This window comes from Elephas maximus, chromosome 5, assembly GCF_024166365.1.
Source record: "Elephas maximus indicus isolate mEleMax1 chromosome 5, mEleMax1 primary haplotype, whole genome shotgun sequence".
NCBI classification, from domain to species: Eukaryota; Metazoa; Chordata; class Mammalia; order Proboscidea; family Elephantidae; genus Elephas; species Elephas maximus.
Window position 1 is genome coordinate 81,776,497 of NC_064823.1, and position 16,950 is coordinate 81,793,446.

The following is a 16,950-nucleotide window of genomic DNA, read 5'->3' on the forward strand; positions in this document are numbered from 1 at the left end:
ACTGTAGTTTTGCTATGAAGGTGAATGGAGGAATGTGGTGGAGGCTTGAAGGAGATGAGAAGTCAAGGGAGGGTTTTTATAAGAGGCATGTTACCAGTACAAACAAACAATATACACTGTTTTCAAGATTTGGGGAATGGGTGCTATAGTTAAAAACACTATTCTGATACAGGTGTAATGACGACCATCAAATCAGATGAATATGGTGTACGCTGATCTGCAAAATAAACAGTATATTGTATTTTAGATTTCCAAATTTCTTCTTAATCATGTTTTGAGGTAGTAATGAGGTCATGAAATAAACTACTATGTTGAGAACAGAATTAACTTTCATGGCAAGGGTCCTTCCATCAAAGAACTGGACTTCAAAATGAGTCAGTCCATTTTCTTATTAGAATGGTGGAATGCATTCGTAGTTGCATGCTCTATAATACACCAATAATAAAGAGCCTTTTGGGACTCCGAAGATTTTACGGACCTTCCATTCATTTGGCGACTCAATTTAGATTACCCAAAGACTCATGAAGCATTAGGGTCTCATGGAACTTGAGAGGTTCTTTTCTGGGGAAGAAACTGGCCCAAGCACATTGTTTTTGGATGCCAAGATACGTAGAGAATGTTTGTTGCCAAGATTAACGGAGATGATTGCTTAAAATGAGACTACTCTAAAAATGAATTTATTGAAAAACATTTTTAAAGAGGCTTTGTTTCTTATTCCCCCTGTAGTCTTTTAATTACTATATAATTCATATATGAAAAACCCTCTTAAAAGTGTATTAACTCAGTGGTTTATAGTATATTCATAAGGTTTTGCACCATTAGTGCTAATTTCAGAACATTTTCATCACCCCAATAAGAAACTCCATACCCATTAGCACTCTGCATTGCCTCCTCCCCCCAGTTCCTTACAACCACTGATCTTTCTGTTTCTATGGATTTGTCTATTATGGACAGTACGGAATCGTACAATATGTGGCCTTTCGTGCCTAGCTTATTTCATCTAGCATGTTTTCAAGGTTCATGTAGTAGCATGTTTGAGTACTTCATTCTTTTTCATGGTCAAATTCCATTGTGTGTATATATCACATTTAGTTTATCCATTCATCAGTTGATGGACATTTGGGTTGTTTCCACTTTTTAGCTGTCATGAATAATGCTGCTATGAACATCCATGTACAAGCTTTTTGTGTGGATATACATTTTCAATTCTCTTGGCTATATACCTAGGAGTGCAATTGCTGGGTCATATGGCCTTTAGTCGATTTTGACCTTTGTTTCATTCCCATCTCTCAAACATCTCTTTTGGTGTCCATGTCATCCACTCCAACACTGTTATCTTCAGATTTTTTAAAAACATTTTCCCATTCTTTAGTGATTAAAATTTCCCTCTCAACCTCTTCCTCTATAGTCTCCCTTGGGTAGTTCATGTTAATGACTTTTCATACGGTGACCTCAAGTTTCCTTGAACTCTTCAACTTTAAGGACATTTACCATCAACTTCAGCTACCCAGAGATACAGCCAAGCATTCAATACTTCAGAACTGATCGTCGTCTTGTGCCATTTACGAGATCATGAGTTCACAAATTGCGTTCTCTGACTTTTTCTCCTTTCACTTACACTTCCGTTATACTTTTCGTGCCTATGATGATCTCTAGTCCCTCAGTGCGTCTATATTTTCAGTTTATTAGCTAACTTCTGTCACAATTTGTCTTCCTATCTAGGTGGAGCCTGTGACCACCCATTTCAATGGTGCTTTCTTCCGCATCCTTGATTCCTTAACTCCTTTGTTTAACCTTGCACTACCAATCTTTTACAAAAGTAGTTTACATACCATCTGTTTTCTCCACTCTTGCTTCTGGGGTTGCCAAGTCTCATGAAACAGGGTCAGCTGGTTTTTCTGTAAATTCATGTTGTCCAGGCTCAAGTGGGCACATTTTACTCTTTTTTATTCCTTTCATATCAAAATGATTTTCTGTCATAACTACCTATTTCAAGGAATTTCTGCTCTCAAGTCCTTGAGCCTCAATCTCACTGTTAACCTTTTTCTGCAAAAAATGAAGTTATTTTACTGAAAAAATCTTGGCTAACTAATATGTTTTCCCTACACTCTTCTGTTTTTCCTCTTTAAACTAGTTCTTTCCAAGGCTAAGCCCTCCTCATACTTTATTACCTTCACTTTCTAAGGAGCCTTGGTGGTGCAGTGGTTAAGCACTTGGCTGCTAACCAAAAGGTCAGTGGTTTGAACCCACCAGCTGCTCAGTGGGAGAAAGATGTGGCAGTCTGTTTCCTTAAAGATTTACAGCCTTGGAAATCCTATGGGGCAGTTCTGCCTGTCCTATAGGGTCGCTATGAGTCTGAATCGACCCGATACTCAATGGCAATGTATTTGGTTTTTTGTTGTTGTTGTTGTTTATTTCTTCACTCTCTGTTCTTGGCTTTTCATTAATTATCCCTTTTCTTGCCTCTTTAAAGCCTCTACACTCTCCTTTTCTCCTACAAATATTGCCCTATTTCAAAAGAAAATATAAAATAACCCAATTCTGCTTCTACATAATGGTACCTCTTCACCAATCCTGTAGATGGCATTCCCCAGGATGCCCAAGATGTGTGACTTGTTAATACATTCTGAATCCTTTACAATTGGCTTTCAAACTCAATTGTTTTGGTAGTTGTTTTCTCAAGCATTGCCTATTCACCAAATCCAGTAGTTTCAGTCTTTATCCCTTTGCATCCCCTTGGGATACAAGCAGGTTACTTAAGATTCAGGGCCTTTCACATGGAGGGGCTTAAAAATGTTTATATGTTTGGTTACTTTTGTAAAGTTGGCAAAAAATAAAATATTTTTGCATTCTTGTTCTTCAGCTTCAGGCCCAACAAACTTTGATTTGCCACTGTATATAGGGGATCTGTCCCTCATATAAAGGAACTTCATCAGACTATTATATTATACCCTATAAAAAAATAGATACAACAAAAATGGGGTATGGCTCTCCCCAACTTGATTACAGTTAAGGATAAAGCTAAAGGCTACATTAAGACTTCCATCTCGGATTGACCAAAGAATTCTACTCTTCCACACCCAGGTCCCAAGACTGGTCCTCAATATTACAGATTCAGGAACTAGATTTTAAGCATTTTGGCCAAGGTGATCAAGCATTGAAAGATTAATTAATGTTAACTAACCAAACTCCAAAAAGATTATAAACCAGAATGTTTATTCTTAGTATTCAGGAAGGAATTAATACCTTAATTATGAATGCCTTAATATTTTTTATGTTAGTTGGAGTCAATTCTGACTCAAGGTGACTCCATGTGTGAAGAATAAAACTGCTTCATAGGATTTTCAGGGCTGTGACCTTTCAGAAGCAGATCACTAGGCCTTCTGAGGCACTTCTGGGTGAGTGTGAACCACCGACCTTTTGGTTAGCAGTTCAGTGCTTAGCCATTTGTGCTACTCAGGGAACGGACTATGGATATAAATGTCTACTATCAAGGACACTCTCTTCCCAGATCAAGGTATTTTAGAGACCAAACGTGATTATAAAAAGTTTGTTAGGTGCCCTCAAGTAGGTAGTGACCTTATGTACAACTGAATGAAACTCTGCCCTGTCCTGTGCCGTCGTTGTTAAGCTTGAACCCATCGTTGGAGCCACTGTGTTACTCCATCTTGTTAAGGGTCTTCCTCTTTTTCAATGACCCTCTGAGCCCTACATAAAACGTTTAATTATCACGATTTAAAGTGTAAATAACTGACTGGCTTTAAGACCTCACTGCAGGGGTATGGCTTAACCCCAAATTCCTTGGAAATGGGTAAAACCCTGTTGTGTCAATTTCAACATGTGCGTGATTCTGACATTTGTCTTGCCTCGTCATGGATCGAGTTGGGCTGTGCCTTAAACATGTTTACATATAAGGCAAGCTTTAGACACACACCCCCAACCTCAGTCCATTTTGCTGTCATATTTCAGTATTGGGCCTCTCCTCTAGTTCCCAACCGTCCAACAATTTTCCGTATTTCATTCATGCCCTCTCTTCCCCTTACCTATTCTTAAAGTGCTTCCCTCACTTTCAGTTCTGAGGCTGCCCTTCCCAAGTCGTCACTTAATTTCTCTCACATTACCTTGCCTGCAAATCATCTCCTAGACTGTCACCCTCATCTCCTACATGGCCCATACTGTCCTCACCTGCCAAACTGGAAAGGAGGCATCGAATCGGGGTCAGGCCTGAACGTTTCCCGGTGAGCGTGCCCGGGACCAGCTCTCTGCCGTAGCAGAGAAGCTGTGAGGAACACTTAATCACGCTCTTTGCATCGTCTTCCCCTCCCCTTTTCTCCCAGCCCTACGTAACCACCACCGCTTTAACTCTCCCCGTTAGCACCACAATCCCCCGTAGCCCTCAGTTGGGAATAGAAGTCTGCCGGCGAAGTCTTCTTTACTTACGAATTTAAGTGTGTGGGGATGAAGCGTTCAGCTCGTCTGCAAACAGAACCTGGGCCGAGACCCAGGTGAAGGGGGAGGTGTGTTTGGCGCTCAGCCAATCATAGCGCGTGACGACAGTGTCCAGCCAATGAGAATAAAGAGGGCCAGGGCAGCCCAGGGGCGGACCCTAGAAGGTAAAGACCCGCCTCCTTGCAGCTGGGTGGCCAACGCCCTCGCCCGGGGCTGGTTGGAGCGCTGTTCCCAGACTGAAGGGAGTGAGCACCTTCAGAGCTGGGAGGCGGCGCCCTCTTACCCCAGCTAATTTCTCTACAGGCCTTGGCCTTCGCAGGTGTTGGTGCCTGCCGTGGACGCCGTCTGACCTGGGCCGTGTTTCTCTCTCTGGAGACTTTGTGCTTATGGTTGCGGAAAGAGTGAGGTCGTTGCCTTGACGACGGCAGCATGCGGTCCGCGGTCCTCGGAAGTGTGAGTGTGTGGCGGGCCGAGGCCCATCTGCCTCGCTGTCTGCTTCACCTAGGACCGGTGCCTGCGTCCGCAGAAGAAATCACAACAGCACTCGAATAGCTAGTTTGCTAGTTGGCATCTTTTAGACCAGAGAGGGAGATGCATTTCACCTCAAATTTGTTTCCAAGTTGAAAACCTTTGGGTCTTTCCAGGCGAAGGATTTTAAAGAAACAGTAAGTCTAACGCTTTTTTTTTTTTTAAGCTTCTATCATCTCTTTGTTTTATCTACTAGATTTTAACCTGTGTTTAACAAAATAAAAACTTGGAATTATCCAAATATATTGTATTATTCAAGTATATCTTGTTGGCACTAGAACCAAATGTTTACATGGCACGTTCCCAGAAATAACACATTTCCAATTGGCCAGACATCTTTTTAGTTTCTATTATCCCCTTGGATTCAGGAGTAGAAGGCATGAAAAGTTATAGTTTATGAGTAACTGTTTCAGGGAACAAGGGGACTCTGTGTGCCTTCATACTTTTAAGGTAGTTGTGGACCATGACCCTTGGAAAAGCAAGTGTGTTTAATGGGGTGTGTCCAGCTGGTGGTTGGTTGGGAGAATAAACTTAGAGAAGTCAACTGTCTTAATGTTAGTTTGTAATATGCTTCAGAACATACCTAAGGTTTTTATTTTTATTTTTGTTCGCTTTGCATTTTCAAATATTGAGGACACCCCTACAAATTGTTTTTAAAGGATCCAGGTTGTAGATCCAGTTATTTTTGTCCTTGGTATGATAAACCTAGAGCCTAAGCCGTTGCTGTTGAGTTGATTCCGACCCATAGCAACCCTATAGGACAGAGTAGAACTGCCCCATAGGGTTTCCAAGACTATAAATCCCTACAGAATTTATACTGCCACACCTTTCTCCTGCAGAGCCATTGGTGGTTTCCAACCATCAACCTCTCAGTTAGCAGCTGAGACCTTTAACCACTGTGCCACCAGGGCACCTACCTAGAACCTAAACCCACCAAAACACACTGTCTTCTAGTCGATTCTGACTCATAGTGACCCTTGAGCCTAGTCATTATTAAAACATGCGACCTTAATGCCCTGGTCGTGCAGTGGTTAAAAGCTTGGCTGCAAACAAAAGGTCAGTAGTTCTAATCCACCAGCCACTCCTTGGAAACCCTATGGGGCAGTTCTCCTGTGTCCTGTAGGATCCCTATGTGTTAGAATCGATTGGATGGCAATGGGTTTGTTTTTTTTTTTTTTTTTTTTGTATTAATGGAAGGAGGAAAAGGGGATTAGAATTACGTTCATATGTTTGATTTTTTTTTTCAAATACAAACATTTTATTAAAAATATAGTGCCAGAAGCTAAAATGTTAAATATATAAAAAGTTAGTGTTTGGGGACACCTTTCTTAAAACAAGCCAAGTTAGAACCTACTGTAAAACTGTAAAATATGAAATAATTTGAGTTGGTATTGATTGGGATTGTTCTCATTTTTCCTCCTGGAAGATCAATCTTCTGGTTCTCCATGTATATCTACATTAATAAATAAAAAATACAATAAAACCACAACTATTAAATGTAAAGTGTTGAAAATGTATGGTATACACATCAAACTATCACAGCTTGCAAGAACGAAGAAAATATGTTTTGTATTTGCCATCAGTGTGCCAATAGGGAAGCAAGTAAAATATCACCACAATTCACAATCTGGGTAAACTATTTTTAGATTACAATAAGTACATTGTTAATAGGCAAGAGTATTTCTTCTTTCCCAGTTTTGCGAATGAGTGTTTTTATAATTCAACCACGAATCATCATTTGACTATACAGTACCAAGAGACTTTGGCTTTTTTCCTCAAAACCTTTAGAACCCTATTGGGATTTATAGCAATATTTTTTATTCTTTTCTTCTGAGATTCAATTTCAAAATCAGATTTAAAGAATAAACTTAGAAGGTGTAGTTTAACAGCTTTTATATAATATGGCAATCAAATCTTAGAATTAAAATCTGGATTTGGACTGAAATAATTTCCTTATCAAAACACATAGTGGAATGACTGCTTGGCCTTCATCAATTATTAAAGCAAGAAAGATTCTATTAGGATTGCATTTATTCAAAAAATGCCACTTAATGGGTTCTGGAAGAATTTTAAACACAAAATTCAAATGTTCATACTTATAGGGAGTAATCATTAACAGGATTTTTGGAATATGGTATTTCAAAGTACTAATATTTAACTTATTTTTAAAAACCTGCTTTTATGCTATGATAACATTGCTGCTATCTTGTAAGTTTAGTATAGGAATTTAATTAGTATCATTTTAATAAAAGTAAAACTATTTTATCGAAGATTCTTAGAGTTAATTTGATAAGCAATAATTTTGTGAACAGGTATTTTTCCCTATTGAGTAGAAAATACATGAAGATTTTCAACTTTGATCTTAAACCTGGTGTAAAAAAATAAATTTGTTCTTTGTTAAGGTCCAATTCAATTTTGCCTTTTTTATCTTTGAGTAAAAAGAGATTGTGCTTTTCTAAAGTTAGCTGTAATTATTTTGTATTGGTTTATCTGAATTAAAAATATATTGAATTTCATTAACGTAACCTTTAATAATTTAAGTTTAAAGTTAATGGCTTCAATTCCATTTGCCTTCTCTTTTATTGAATGTATATGAATATTTTGAAAACATAGTTAGGTGTGAAAAACAGAATAAGAAATTGTGAGTCACCACAGGATAGCTATCAACACAGTGACTGTTCTAAACATGGAAAACAAGTGGCGAAGAATTAATTTGCTGGGAGGATGGAGGAAATTAATATACTTAACATTGTTAACTCTACATTTTATTTTCTACAGTAAGAAAAGTCCCTACTGGTTTTAAAAAAATGGAAAAATATGAGAACCTAGGATTGGTTGGAGAAGGGAGCTATGGAATGGTGATGAAGTGTAGGAATAAAGATAGTGGAAGAATTGTGGCCATCAAGAAGTTCTTAGAAAGTGATGATGACAAAATGGTTAAAAAAATTGCTATGCGAGAAATCAAGTTACTAAAGGTGAGTAAATACATATATTGAGTTGAAAAAAATATGAATAGTTTCTTGATCAAGATTAAGTCTTGGATTTAGAAAAAAATTACTATTTTTTTCTTTTTTTTAATTTTCATAACAGGGTTAAGGTATAGATTACTTTTTCAGCAATAAGGATAAATAATATTATTATAATTTTTTTATATCTATATATTCATTCATATCTTGAAAGTAAACATGATTTTAAAAGTACCTATGTATCTATCATCTATCTACCTACCTACCTACCTACCTATCATCTTCCTTATTCATTGTCCAGCTTTCACATGCATATGATGCAATTGAAAATACCATGGCTTGGGTCAGGCGCACCTTAGTCTTCAGGGTAACATCTTTGCTCTTCAACGCTTTGAAGAGGTCCTTTGCAGCAGATTTGCCCAATGCATTGCGTCTTTTGATTTCTTGACTGCTGCTTCCATGGCTGTTGATTGTGGATCCAAGTAAAATGAAATCCTTGACAACTTCAGTCTTTTCTCCGTTTATCATGATGTTGCTCATTGGTCCAGTTGTGAGGATTTTTGTTTTCTTTATGTTGAGGTGTAATCCATACTGAAGGCTGTGGTCTTTGATCTTCATAAGTACGTGCTTCAAGTCCTCTTCACTTTCAGCAAGCAAGGTTGTGTCATCTGCATAACGCAGGTTGTTAATGAGTCTTCCTCCGATCCTGATGCCCCGTTCTTCTTCATATAGTCCAGCTTCTCGTATAATTTGTTCAGCATACAGATTAAATATGTATGGTGAAAGAATACAACCCTGACGCACATCTTTCCTGACTTTAAACCAATCAGTATCCCCTTGTTCTGTCCAAACAACTGCCTCTTGATCTATGCAAAGGTTCCTCATGAGCACAATTAAGTGTTCTGGAATTCCCATTCTTCGCAGTGTTATCCATAGTTTGTTATGATCCACACACTCAAATGCCTTTTCATAGTCAATGAAACACAGGTAAACATCCTTCTGGTATTCTCTGCTTTCAGCCAGGATCCATCTGACATCAACAATGATATCCCAGGTTCCACGTCCTCTTCTGAAACTGGCCTGAGTATCTGGCAGTTCCCTGTCAATATACTGCTGTAGCCGTTTTTGAATGATCTTCAGCAAAATTTTGCTTGTGTGTGATATTAATGATATTGTTCTATAATTTCCACATATGGTTGGATCACCTTTCTTGGGAATAGGCATAAATATGCATCTCTTCCAGTCAGTTGGCCAGGAAGCTGTCTTCCATATTTCTTGGCATAGATGAGTGAGCACCTCCAGTGCTGCATCTGTTTGCTGAAACATCTCAATTGATATTCCATCAATTCCTGGAGCCTTTTTCACCAATGCCTTCAGAGCACCTTGGACTTCTTCCTTCAGTACCATCGGTTCCTGATCATATGCCACCTCTTGAAATGGTTGAATTTATTGACTAATTCTTTTTGGTATAATGACTCTGTGTATTCCTTCCATCTTCTTTTGATGCATCCTGCATCGTTTAATATTTTCCCCATGGAATCCTTCACTATTGCAACTCGAGGTTTGAATTTTTTCTTCAGTTCTTTCAGCTTGAGAAATGCCAAGCCTGTTCTTCCCTTTTGGTTTTCCATCTCCAGCTCTTTGCATATGTCATTATAATACTTTACTTTGTCTTCTCGAGAGGCCCTTTGAAATCTTCTGTTCAGTTCTTTTACTTCTGAATAAGGAAGACCGAAGAAGAATTGATGCCTTTGAATTGCGGTGTTGGCGAAGAATATTGAATATTCCATGGACTGCCAAAAGAACGAACAAATCTGTCTTGGAAGAAGTGCGGTCAGAATGCTCCTTAGAGGCAAGGATGGCAAGACTGCATCTCACACACTTTGGACATGTTGTCAGGAGGGATCAGTCCCTGGAGAAGGACATCATGGTTGGCAGAGTACAGGGTCAGCAGAAAAGAGGAAGACCCTCAACGAGGTGGATTGACACAGTGACTGCAACAATGAGCTCAAGCATAACAATTGTGAGGATGGCGCAGGACCAGGCAGTGTTTCGTTCTGTTGTGCATAGGGTCACTATGAGTCCGAACCGACTCGACGGCACCTAACAACTGTCTGTCTGTCTGTCTGTCTGTCTGTCTGTCTGTCTATCTATCTATCAATCATGTTGGGAGTCACAAAAAGACCACCTCCATGTTCAATGATTCCCTAATAAGACTCACAGGACTCAACATACAGTTGTACTCATGGATATTATTTATTATAGTGAAAGGATGTAAAGCAAAGTCAGCAAAGGGAATAGAGGCTTGGGGCCCCTTCCAGAGGAAACGTGACACAGGCTTCCAAGAGTTTTGTCCCAGTGGAGTCGCACAGGATGCGCTTAATTACTCCAGTAATAAAGTGAAATGTTGCATACCAAGGGAGCTCCTAGACACTAGAAAATCTTAGAAGGAATCAATTCGACGGCAGTGGGTTTGGTTTTTGTTTGGTTAGACGGAAATCAAGTGTTTTAAAAAAATAGAAGGAATCAATTCGACGGCAGTGGGTTTGGTTTTTGTTTGGTTAGACGGAAATCAAGTGTTTGGCATAAACCATGTTCTTTGCATAGTGAGCCACTCTTACCAGTTCTGGGAATGAAGAGAACCCTCCTAAAATCCAGGTCCCACTTTACAATCAGGCCTTTCTAAGGACAGTAGTTTCAGGCCTACTATGTTAACTCTTTTCTTTCCATGTCTCTCGTCAGTCTCACCAGAAGTTTATCAATTGTATTTATCTTTAGAAAGAATCAATGTTTGGCTTTGTCGATCTTCTCTATTGAATATTTGTTTTTCTACTGCATTAATTTTTTGTTCATTATTATTTTGTTTCTTCTGTTTACTTTGAGTGGGTTTATTTTGCTGTTTTTTCCCTAGTTTACTGATATGGATAGTTACTTTATTAATTTCCAGACTTCCTTTTTTTCCTCCCATATATGCATTTAAGGTTATACATTTCTCTCTTAAGAACAGCTTGGTCTATATTCCAGAAATATTGATTGTTAGTTCAAAATATTTTCTCATTTCCGTTATGTTTTTCTAATCTCTAGGTTATTTAAAGTATCTTTCTTAATTTCCAGACCTGTGGAAATTTGCTGTTTTCCTCCCCTGCTTATTTGTTTGTGATCTGAGTATATACTATGCAAAATTTTATTTCTTTAAAATTTCTTGAAACTTGCTTTTTGGTTCAGAATATAGTCAATAAAAAAACAAGGTTCATTTAGTGCTTGAAAAGTATTCTATGTATGTCCATTAAGTCAGGTTTATTAATTGGGTTGTTCATATCTCCTAAATTCTTACTGAGAATGCCATATGGGCAGCTGGTATAAGAAATGATGGAGAAATGGTAAACCGGGAATATAAATGATCTCTGCTTTTTGGGAATCAGCTTTATGCTGGTTCTCATCCAAGAATGCAAGGAAGATGTCTACTTGTGTTTTATTGACTATGCAAAGGCATTTGACTGCGTGGATCATAACAAATTATGGATAACATTGTGAAGAATCAGAATTCCAGAGCACTTAATCGTGCTCATGCAGAACCTATACGTAGACCAAGAGGCAGTCATTCAAACAGAACAAGGGGATACTGCCTGGTTTAAAATTAGGAAAGGTATGCATCAGGGTTGTGTCCTTATTCGATCTGTATGCTGAGCAAATAATCTGAGAAGCTGACTACATGAAGCAGAATGGGGCATCAGGATTGGAGGAAAACTCATTAACAACCTGCAACAAGCAGGTGACACAGTCTTGCTTGCTGAAGGTGAAGCAGACCTGAAGCACTTACTGATGAAGATCAAAGACTACATTCTTCATTATGGATTACACATCAACTTAAAGAAAACCAAAATCTTCACAGTGAACCAATAAGAAACATCATGATAAATGGAGAAAAGATTGAAGTTGTCAAGGATTTCATTTCACCTGGATCCACAATCAATGCCCACGGAAGCAGCAGTCAAGAAATCAAATGACGCATTGCATTGGGCAAATAAACCTACTGCAAAAGATCTCTTATAGTGTTAAAAAACAAAGATGTCACTTTGAGGATTAAGGTGCGCCTGGCCCAAGCCATGGTATTTTCAATCACTTTATATGCATGCGAAAGCTGAACAATGAATAAGGAAGACCAAAGAATTGATGTATTTGTGTTAAGGTGTTGGTAAAAAATATTGAATATACCATGGACTGCAGGAAAAACAAACAAATCTGTGTTGGAAGAAGTATAGCCAGAATGCTCCTTAGAAATGAGGATGGTGAGACTTCGCCTCACGAATTTTGGACATGTTATCAGGAGGGACCACTCCCTGAAGAAGGACATCATGCTTGGTAAAAAACAGGAAGACACTCAACAAGATGGATTGACACAGTGGTTGCAACAATGGGCTCAAACATAGCAACGATTGTGAGCATGTTGTGCAACTGGACAGTGTTTCGTTCTGTTGTACATAGTGTTGCTGAGTCAGAACTGACTTGACAGCACTTAACAATATCCATGAAACTATTGTCATAGTCTCTTACATGTTTTTCTTTTCATCTATTTGTCTCTCTGTTCCCTCTTCCAGATAGTTTATCCTGATCCATAATTTTGTCCGTTAACTCTCTCTTCAGTATTTCATTAATCCCCTTCATTGAGTTGTTAATTTTGGGTACTGTATTTAAAAATTTTCTTTACTATGAAGCATAACTCACATATAACAAAAAAAAACAAAACAAAACGAACTCGCTGTTGAGTCACTTCTGATTCATAGCAACCCTATAGGACAGAGTAGAACTGCCTCATAGGGTTTCCAAGGAGCGTCTGGTACATTTGAACTAACAACTTTTTGGTTAGCAGCTGAACTCTTAACCACTACGCCACCACGGTTTCCAACCCACGTACAGGAGGGCACAAAACAATATTTCTAGCTCAATGAATTATTGCAAAGCAAATATTCATGGAATCAACACCCAGTTTAAGCAATAATATATTGCCAACAACCCATTCCTTTTTATATTCTGGATATTAATCCCTTATCAGATATATGATTTCCAAATACCATCCTATTGGTTGTCTTTTCACTTTCTTGATAGTGTCATTTGATACATAAAAGTTTCTAATTTTGATAGAGTCTAATTTTTATTATTATTGCCTTTTGGTGTCATACCTGAGAATCCTTTGTGACATCCAGGTCATGAAGCTTTTCTCCTATGTTTTCTTATAAGTGTTTTATAATTTTAGCTCTTAGATTTAGGTCTTTTATCAATTTCAAGTTGATTTTTTTTTTTTTTTTGTATGGTATAAGGTAAAGATCCAACTTCATTCGTTTGCATGTGGATATCCACTTTTCCTAGCACATTTGTTGTAAAGACTGTCCTTTCCTCATTGAATAGTCTTGACCCCTTTGTTGAAAATCAATTGATCATGTATGTGAGGGTTTATTTCTGGACTCTCTATTCTATTCCTTTAGTCCATATGTCTATCCCTATGTCTGGTCAGTACAACATTGTTTTTATTACTTTGGCTTTGCAGTAAGTCTTGAAATCGGGAAATATGAGTCCTACAACTTAGTTCTTCTTTTTTAATACTTTTTTGGCTATTTGGGGCCCCTTAAAATTCTGTATGAATTTTAGGAGTGTTGTTCTATTTTTGTGAAAAATGCTACTGGAATTTTGATAGGAATTGCATTGTCGTTCCATTTATTTAGATCTTATATTTCTTTCAGCAATGTTTTATAGTTTTCAGTATATAAGTCTTTCACCTCCTTAGTTAAATTTATTCCTAAATATTTTATTCTTTTTGATGCTATTGTAAATGGACTTGTTTACTTAAATTTCTTTTCAGTTTACCCATTTCTGGTGTATAGAAGTACAACCTTTTTTTTTTTTGCCGTGTGTGTTTTGACCTTTGCGCTAAACAGGGGCACAGTGGGCAAATCTCACCTTCATTGCTAACTGCATGGTAAGGCTCGGCATGAATCCAACTGTCAAAGTATGAAAACAGAAACAGTCATCACCTTCCTCTTTTCCATCCTCATTGCCAGCCACTCATGCAGCACTCTCTATCTCTGATCGTACCCACCCAGAACTGGGTCAGAACTAACAAGTTAGACAGTTACTGTCTTTCAGACCAGCTGCCCATGCAGCATTTCTTGGATCATGCAGAGCTGATCAGAGCTCACATATTAGAAGCACACCTTCTTTCAGACTGCCAAATAAGTATATGCTAGCCCCTGATGGCTCTTATTGCCCCCATGGGTTTGTAAATTCACTGACACAACTCACAGAATCTCATGGAGAGTATACCGTACTTACAGCTACAACTTTATTACAACCAAAAAAGGATACAAACCAGAAGAGACACATAGGGTGAGATCTGGGAGGGATCACAATGCAAAATTTCCATGTTCCAAAGAGGGACGCACTACCCTCTCCTGTGACTCTCCTCTGAGGCTCAGGGTCAGGGCTTTTATTGGGCACCCCACATGGTTATGATAGATTACATCATGCCTCCTGGGGCTTAGTCACCATTGGTGCCCCAGATGGACCCTGTTGATCTGGTTTGTCTCCATTCATTGCCCTTCAATGTTGGCCTGGCTCAAAAGAATCGAGAACAAAGGCCAAGTTGCTTTTTGCAAGGTAGGTTCCACACCTCACTGCCTCTTATTCTGCAACTTTGTCTGTAGCCCTAGGAGTTCCTTGGCATTCTTTGGCATTGCTGTGCTTGTAGATGGTCCTCACATGGTATCTGTCTTCCCCCTTTGTGTGTCTCTGTGTCTGTTTTGCTCTTTTTGTAATTCAGAAATGATTAAGACCCACCCTACTCTGGAATGACCTCATTAATGTAACAAAAGAAAAACCCCTATCTCCAAACATGATCACAGCCATAGATATTCACAACATCCTTGTCTTGTTTCTGATCTTAGCGGAAAATCTTTGTTTTTCTCCATTGAGTATTATGTTAGCTGTAGGCTCTTACCACTTTAAGGATGTTTTCTTTTATTCCTACTTTTTATTATGCAAGTGTGCTGGATTTTGTCACATGGTTTTTGTTTTTGTTTTGCATCAATTGAGATAATCCTGTGTTTTTTTCTTTCATTCTGTTAATGTGGTGAATTACATTGATTTTCTTATGTTGCATACCCTTTCATTCCTGGGGTAAATCCCACTTGGTCATGGTATACAATCCTTTTAATATTCTGCTTGCTAGTAATTCAGTTTGCTGAGGATTTTTGCATGTATATTTTTAAGGGATATTGGTTTGTCATTTTCTTTTCTTGTTACGCCTTTATCTGGCTTTGGTATCAAGGTAGTGCTGGTCTTGTAAAATGAGTTAGGCATGTTCCGCCCTCTTCGATTTTTTGGAAAAGTTTTAAGAGGATTGCTGCTAATCCTCTTTAAATGTTTGGTAGAATTCACCAGTGAAGCCATCTGGTACCAGGCTTTTCTTTGTTTGAGGGTTTTCACTACTAATTCAATCTCTTTACTTGTTACAGTTCCATTCAAATTTTCTGTTTCTTTTTGAGTCAGTTTTGGTAGTTTGTATGTGTCTCAGAATTTGTCCATTCCATTTAGTTTGTCCAGTTTGTTGGCATACAATTGTTCATAGAATTCTCTTATGATCCTTTTTATTTCTGTAAAATTTGTAGTGATATCTCCACTTTCATTTCTGATTTTAATAAGTCTTCTCTCTTTTTTTAGTCAGTCTAGCGAAAGGTTTGTCAATTTTGTTAATCATTTCAAAGAACCGGCTTTAAATTTTGTAGGCTTTCTCAGTTGCTTTTCTATTCTGTCTTTTAAAAAAAAAAAAAAAATTCACTCTGACCTTTATTGTTTCCTTTCTTCTGCTAGCTTTGGGTTAAGTTTGTTCTTCTTTATCTTGTACCTTCAGCAGTAGCCTTAGGTTGTTGATTTATGATCTTACTTTTACGTAGGCATTGACAGCTATAAATTTCCCTCCTACTACTGCTTTCATTGCATCCCATAAATTTTAGTATGTTGTGTTTTCATTTTCATTCATCTCAAGGTAGTTTCTTATTTCCTTTGGTTTGTTCTTTGACTTGTTGGTTGTTTAAGAATGTGTTGTTCCCACATATTTGTGAATTTCCCTGTTGTTTTTTGATTTCTAGTTTCATTCCATTGTGATCAGAAAAGATGTCAAGTATTATTTCAGTCTTTTTAATATATTATGAGTTTTTTGTGACCTAGTATGTGGTCTATCCTGGAGAATGTTCCATGTACACTTAAGAGGAGTGTATATTCTGCTGTCATTAGGTAGAGTGTTCTTTATGTGTCTGCTAAATCTAATTGGTTTATAGTGTTGTTCAACTCATCTATTTATTGATCTTACTGGTTTTTCTATTCATTATTGAAAGTGGGATATTTACGTCTTCAACTATGACTGTGGAACTGTCGATTTTTCCCTTCAATTCTGTCGATTTTTGTTTCATGTATTTTGAGGGTCTGTTGTTAGGTGCATATATGTTTATAATTGTATCTTCTTGCTGGATATAGCCTTCTATTGTAATATATAATGTCTTTCTTTGTATCTTGTAATCTTTTTTCATTTAAAGGCTATTTTTTCTGATAATAGTATAGCTACCCCAATTTGCCTTCTGTTGTTATTTGTATGGGATATCTTTTCCCATTCTTTTATTTTCAACCTGTTTGTATCTTTCTATCTAAAGTGAGTCTTTTGTAGGAAGCATATAGGTGAATTTTTTAAAAAATGCAATCTGCCAATCTCTGCCTTCTAATAGGAAAGTTCAACTCATTTACATTTAAAGTAATTACAGATAAGGAAGGATTTACTTCTGCCATTTAGCTGTTTGTTTTCTGTGTGTCTTGCCTGTTTTTTGTTCCTAGTTTAATTTTTCTGGTATACTGTTTTGATTCACTTCTTTCCTTTTTTTTTTTTTTTTAATTTTCTTAGCAGTTACCTTGGGGATTACAGTTAACATCTTAAACTTATAACAACCTCGTTTAAATAATACCA

General features: G+C 37.7%; 1 protein-coding gene across 1 annotated transcript in view; it reads left to right on the plus strand.

The window, feature by feature from the left end:
* The first annotated feature begins 4,656 nt into the window (after window positions 1-4,656).
* CDKL2 (cyclin dependent kinase like 2) overlaps window positions 4,657-16,950 on the plus strand; it is a 62,695-nt gene continuing 50,401 nt past the window's right edge. The window contains exons 1-2 of the mRNA XM_049885988.1: window positions 4,657-5,114; window positions 7,756-7,952. Of these exons, the coding sequence (XP_049741945.1) occupies window positions 7,785-7,952 (168 nt within the window). The 5' untranslated portion in view covers window positions 4,657-5,114; window positions 7,756-7,784. The remainder of the gene's footprint in view (window positions 5,115-7,755; window positions 7,953-16,950) is intronic.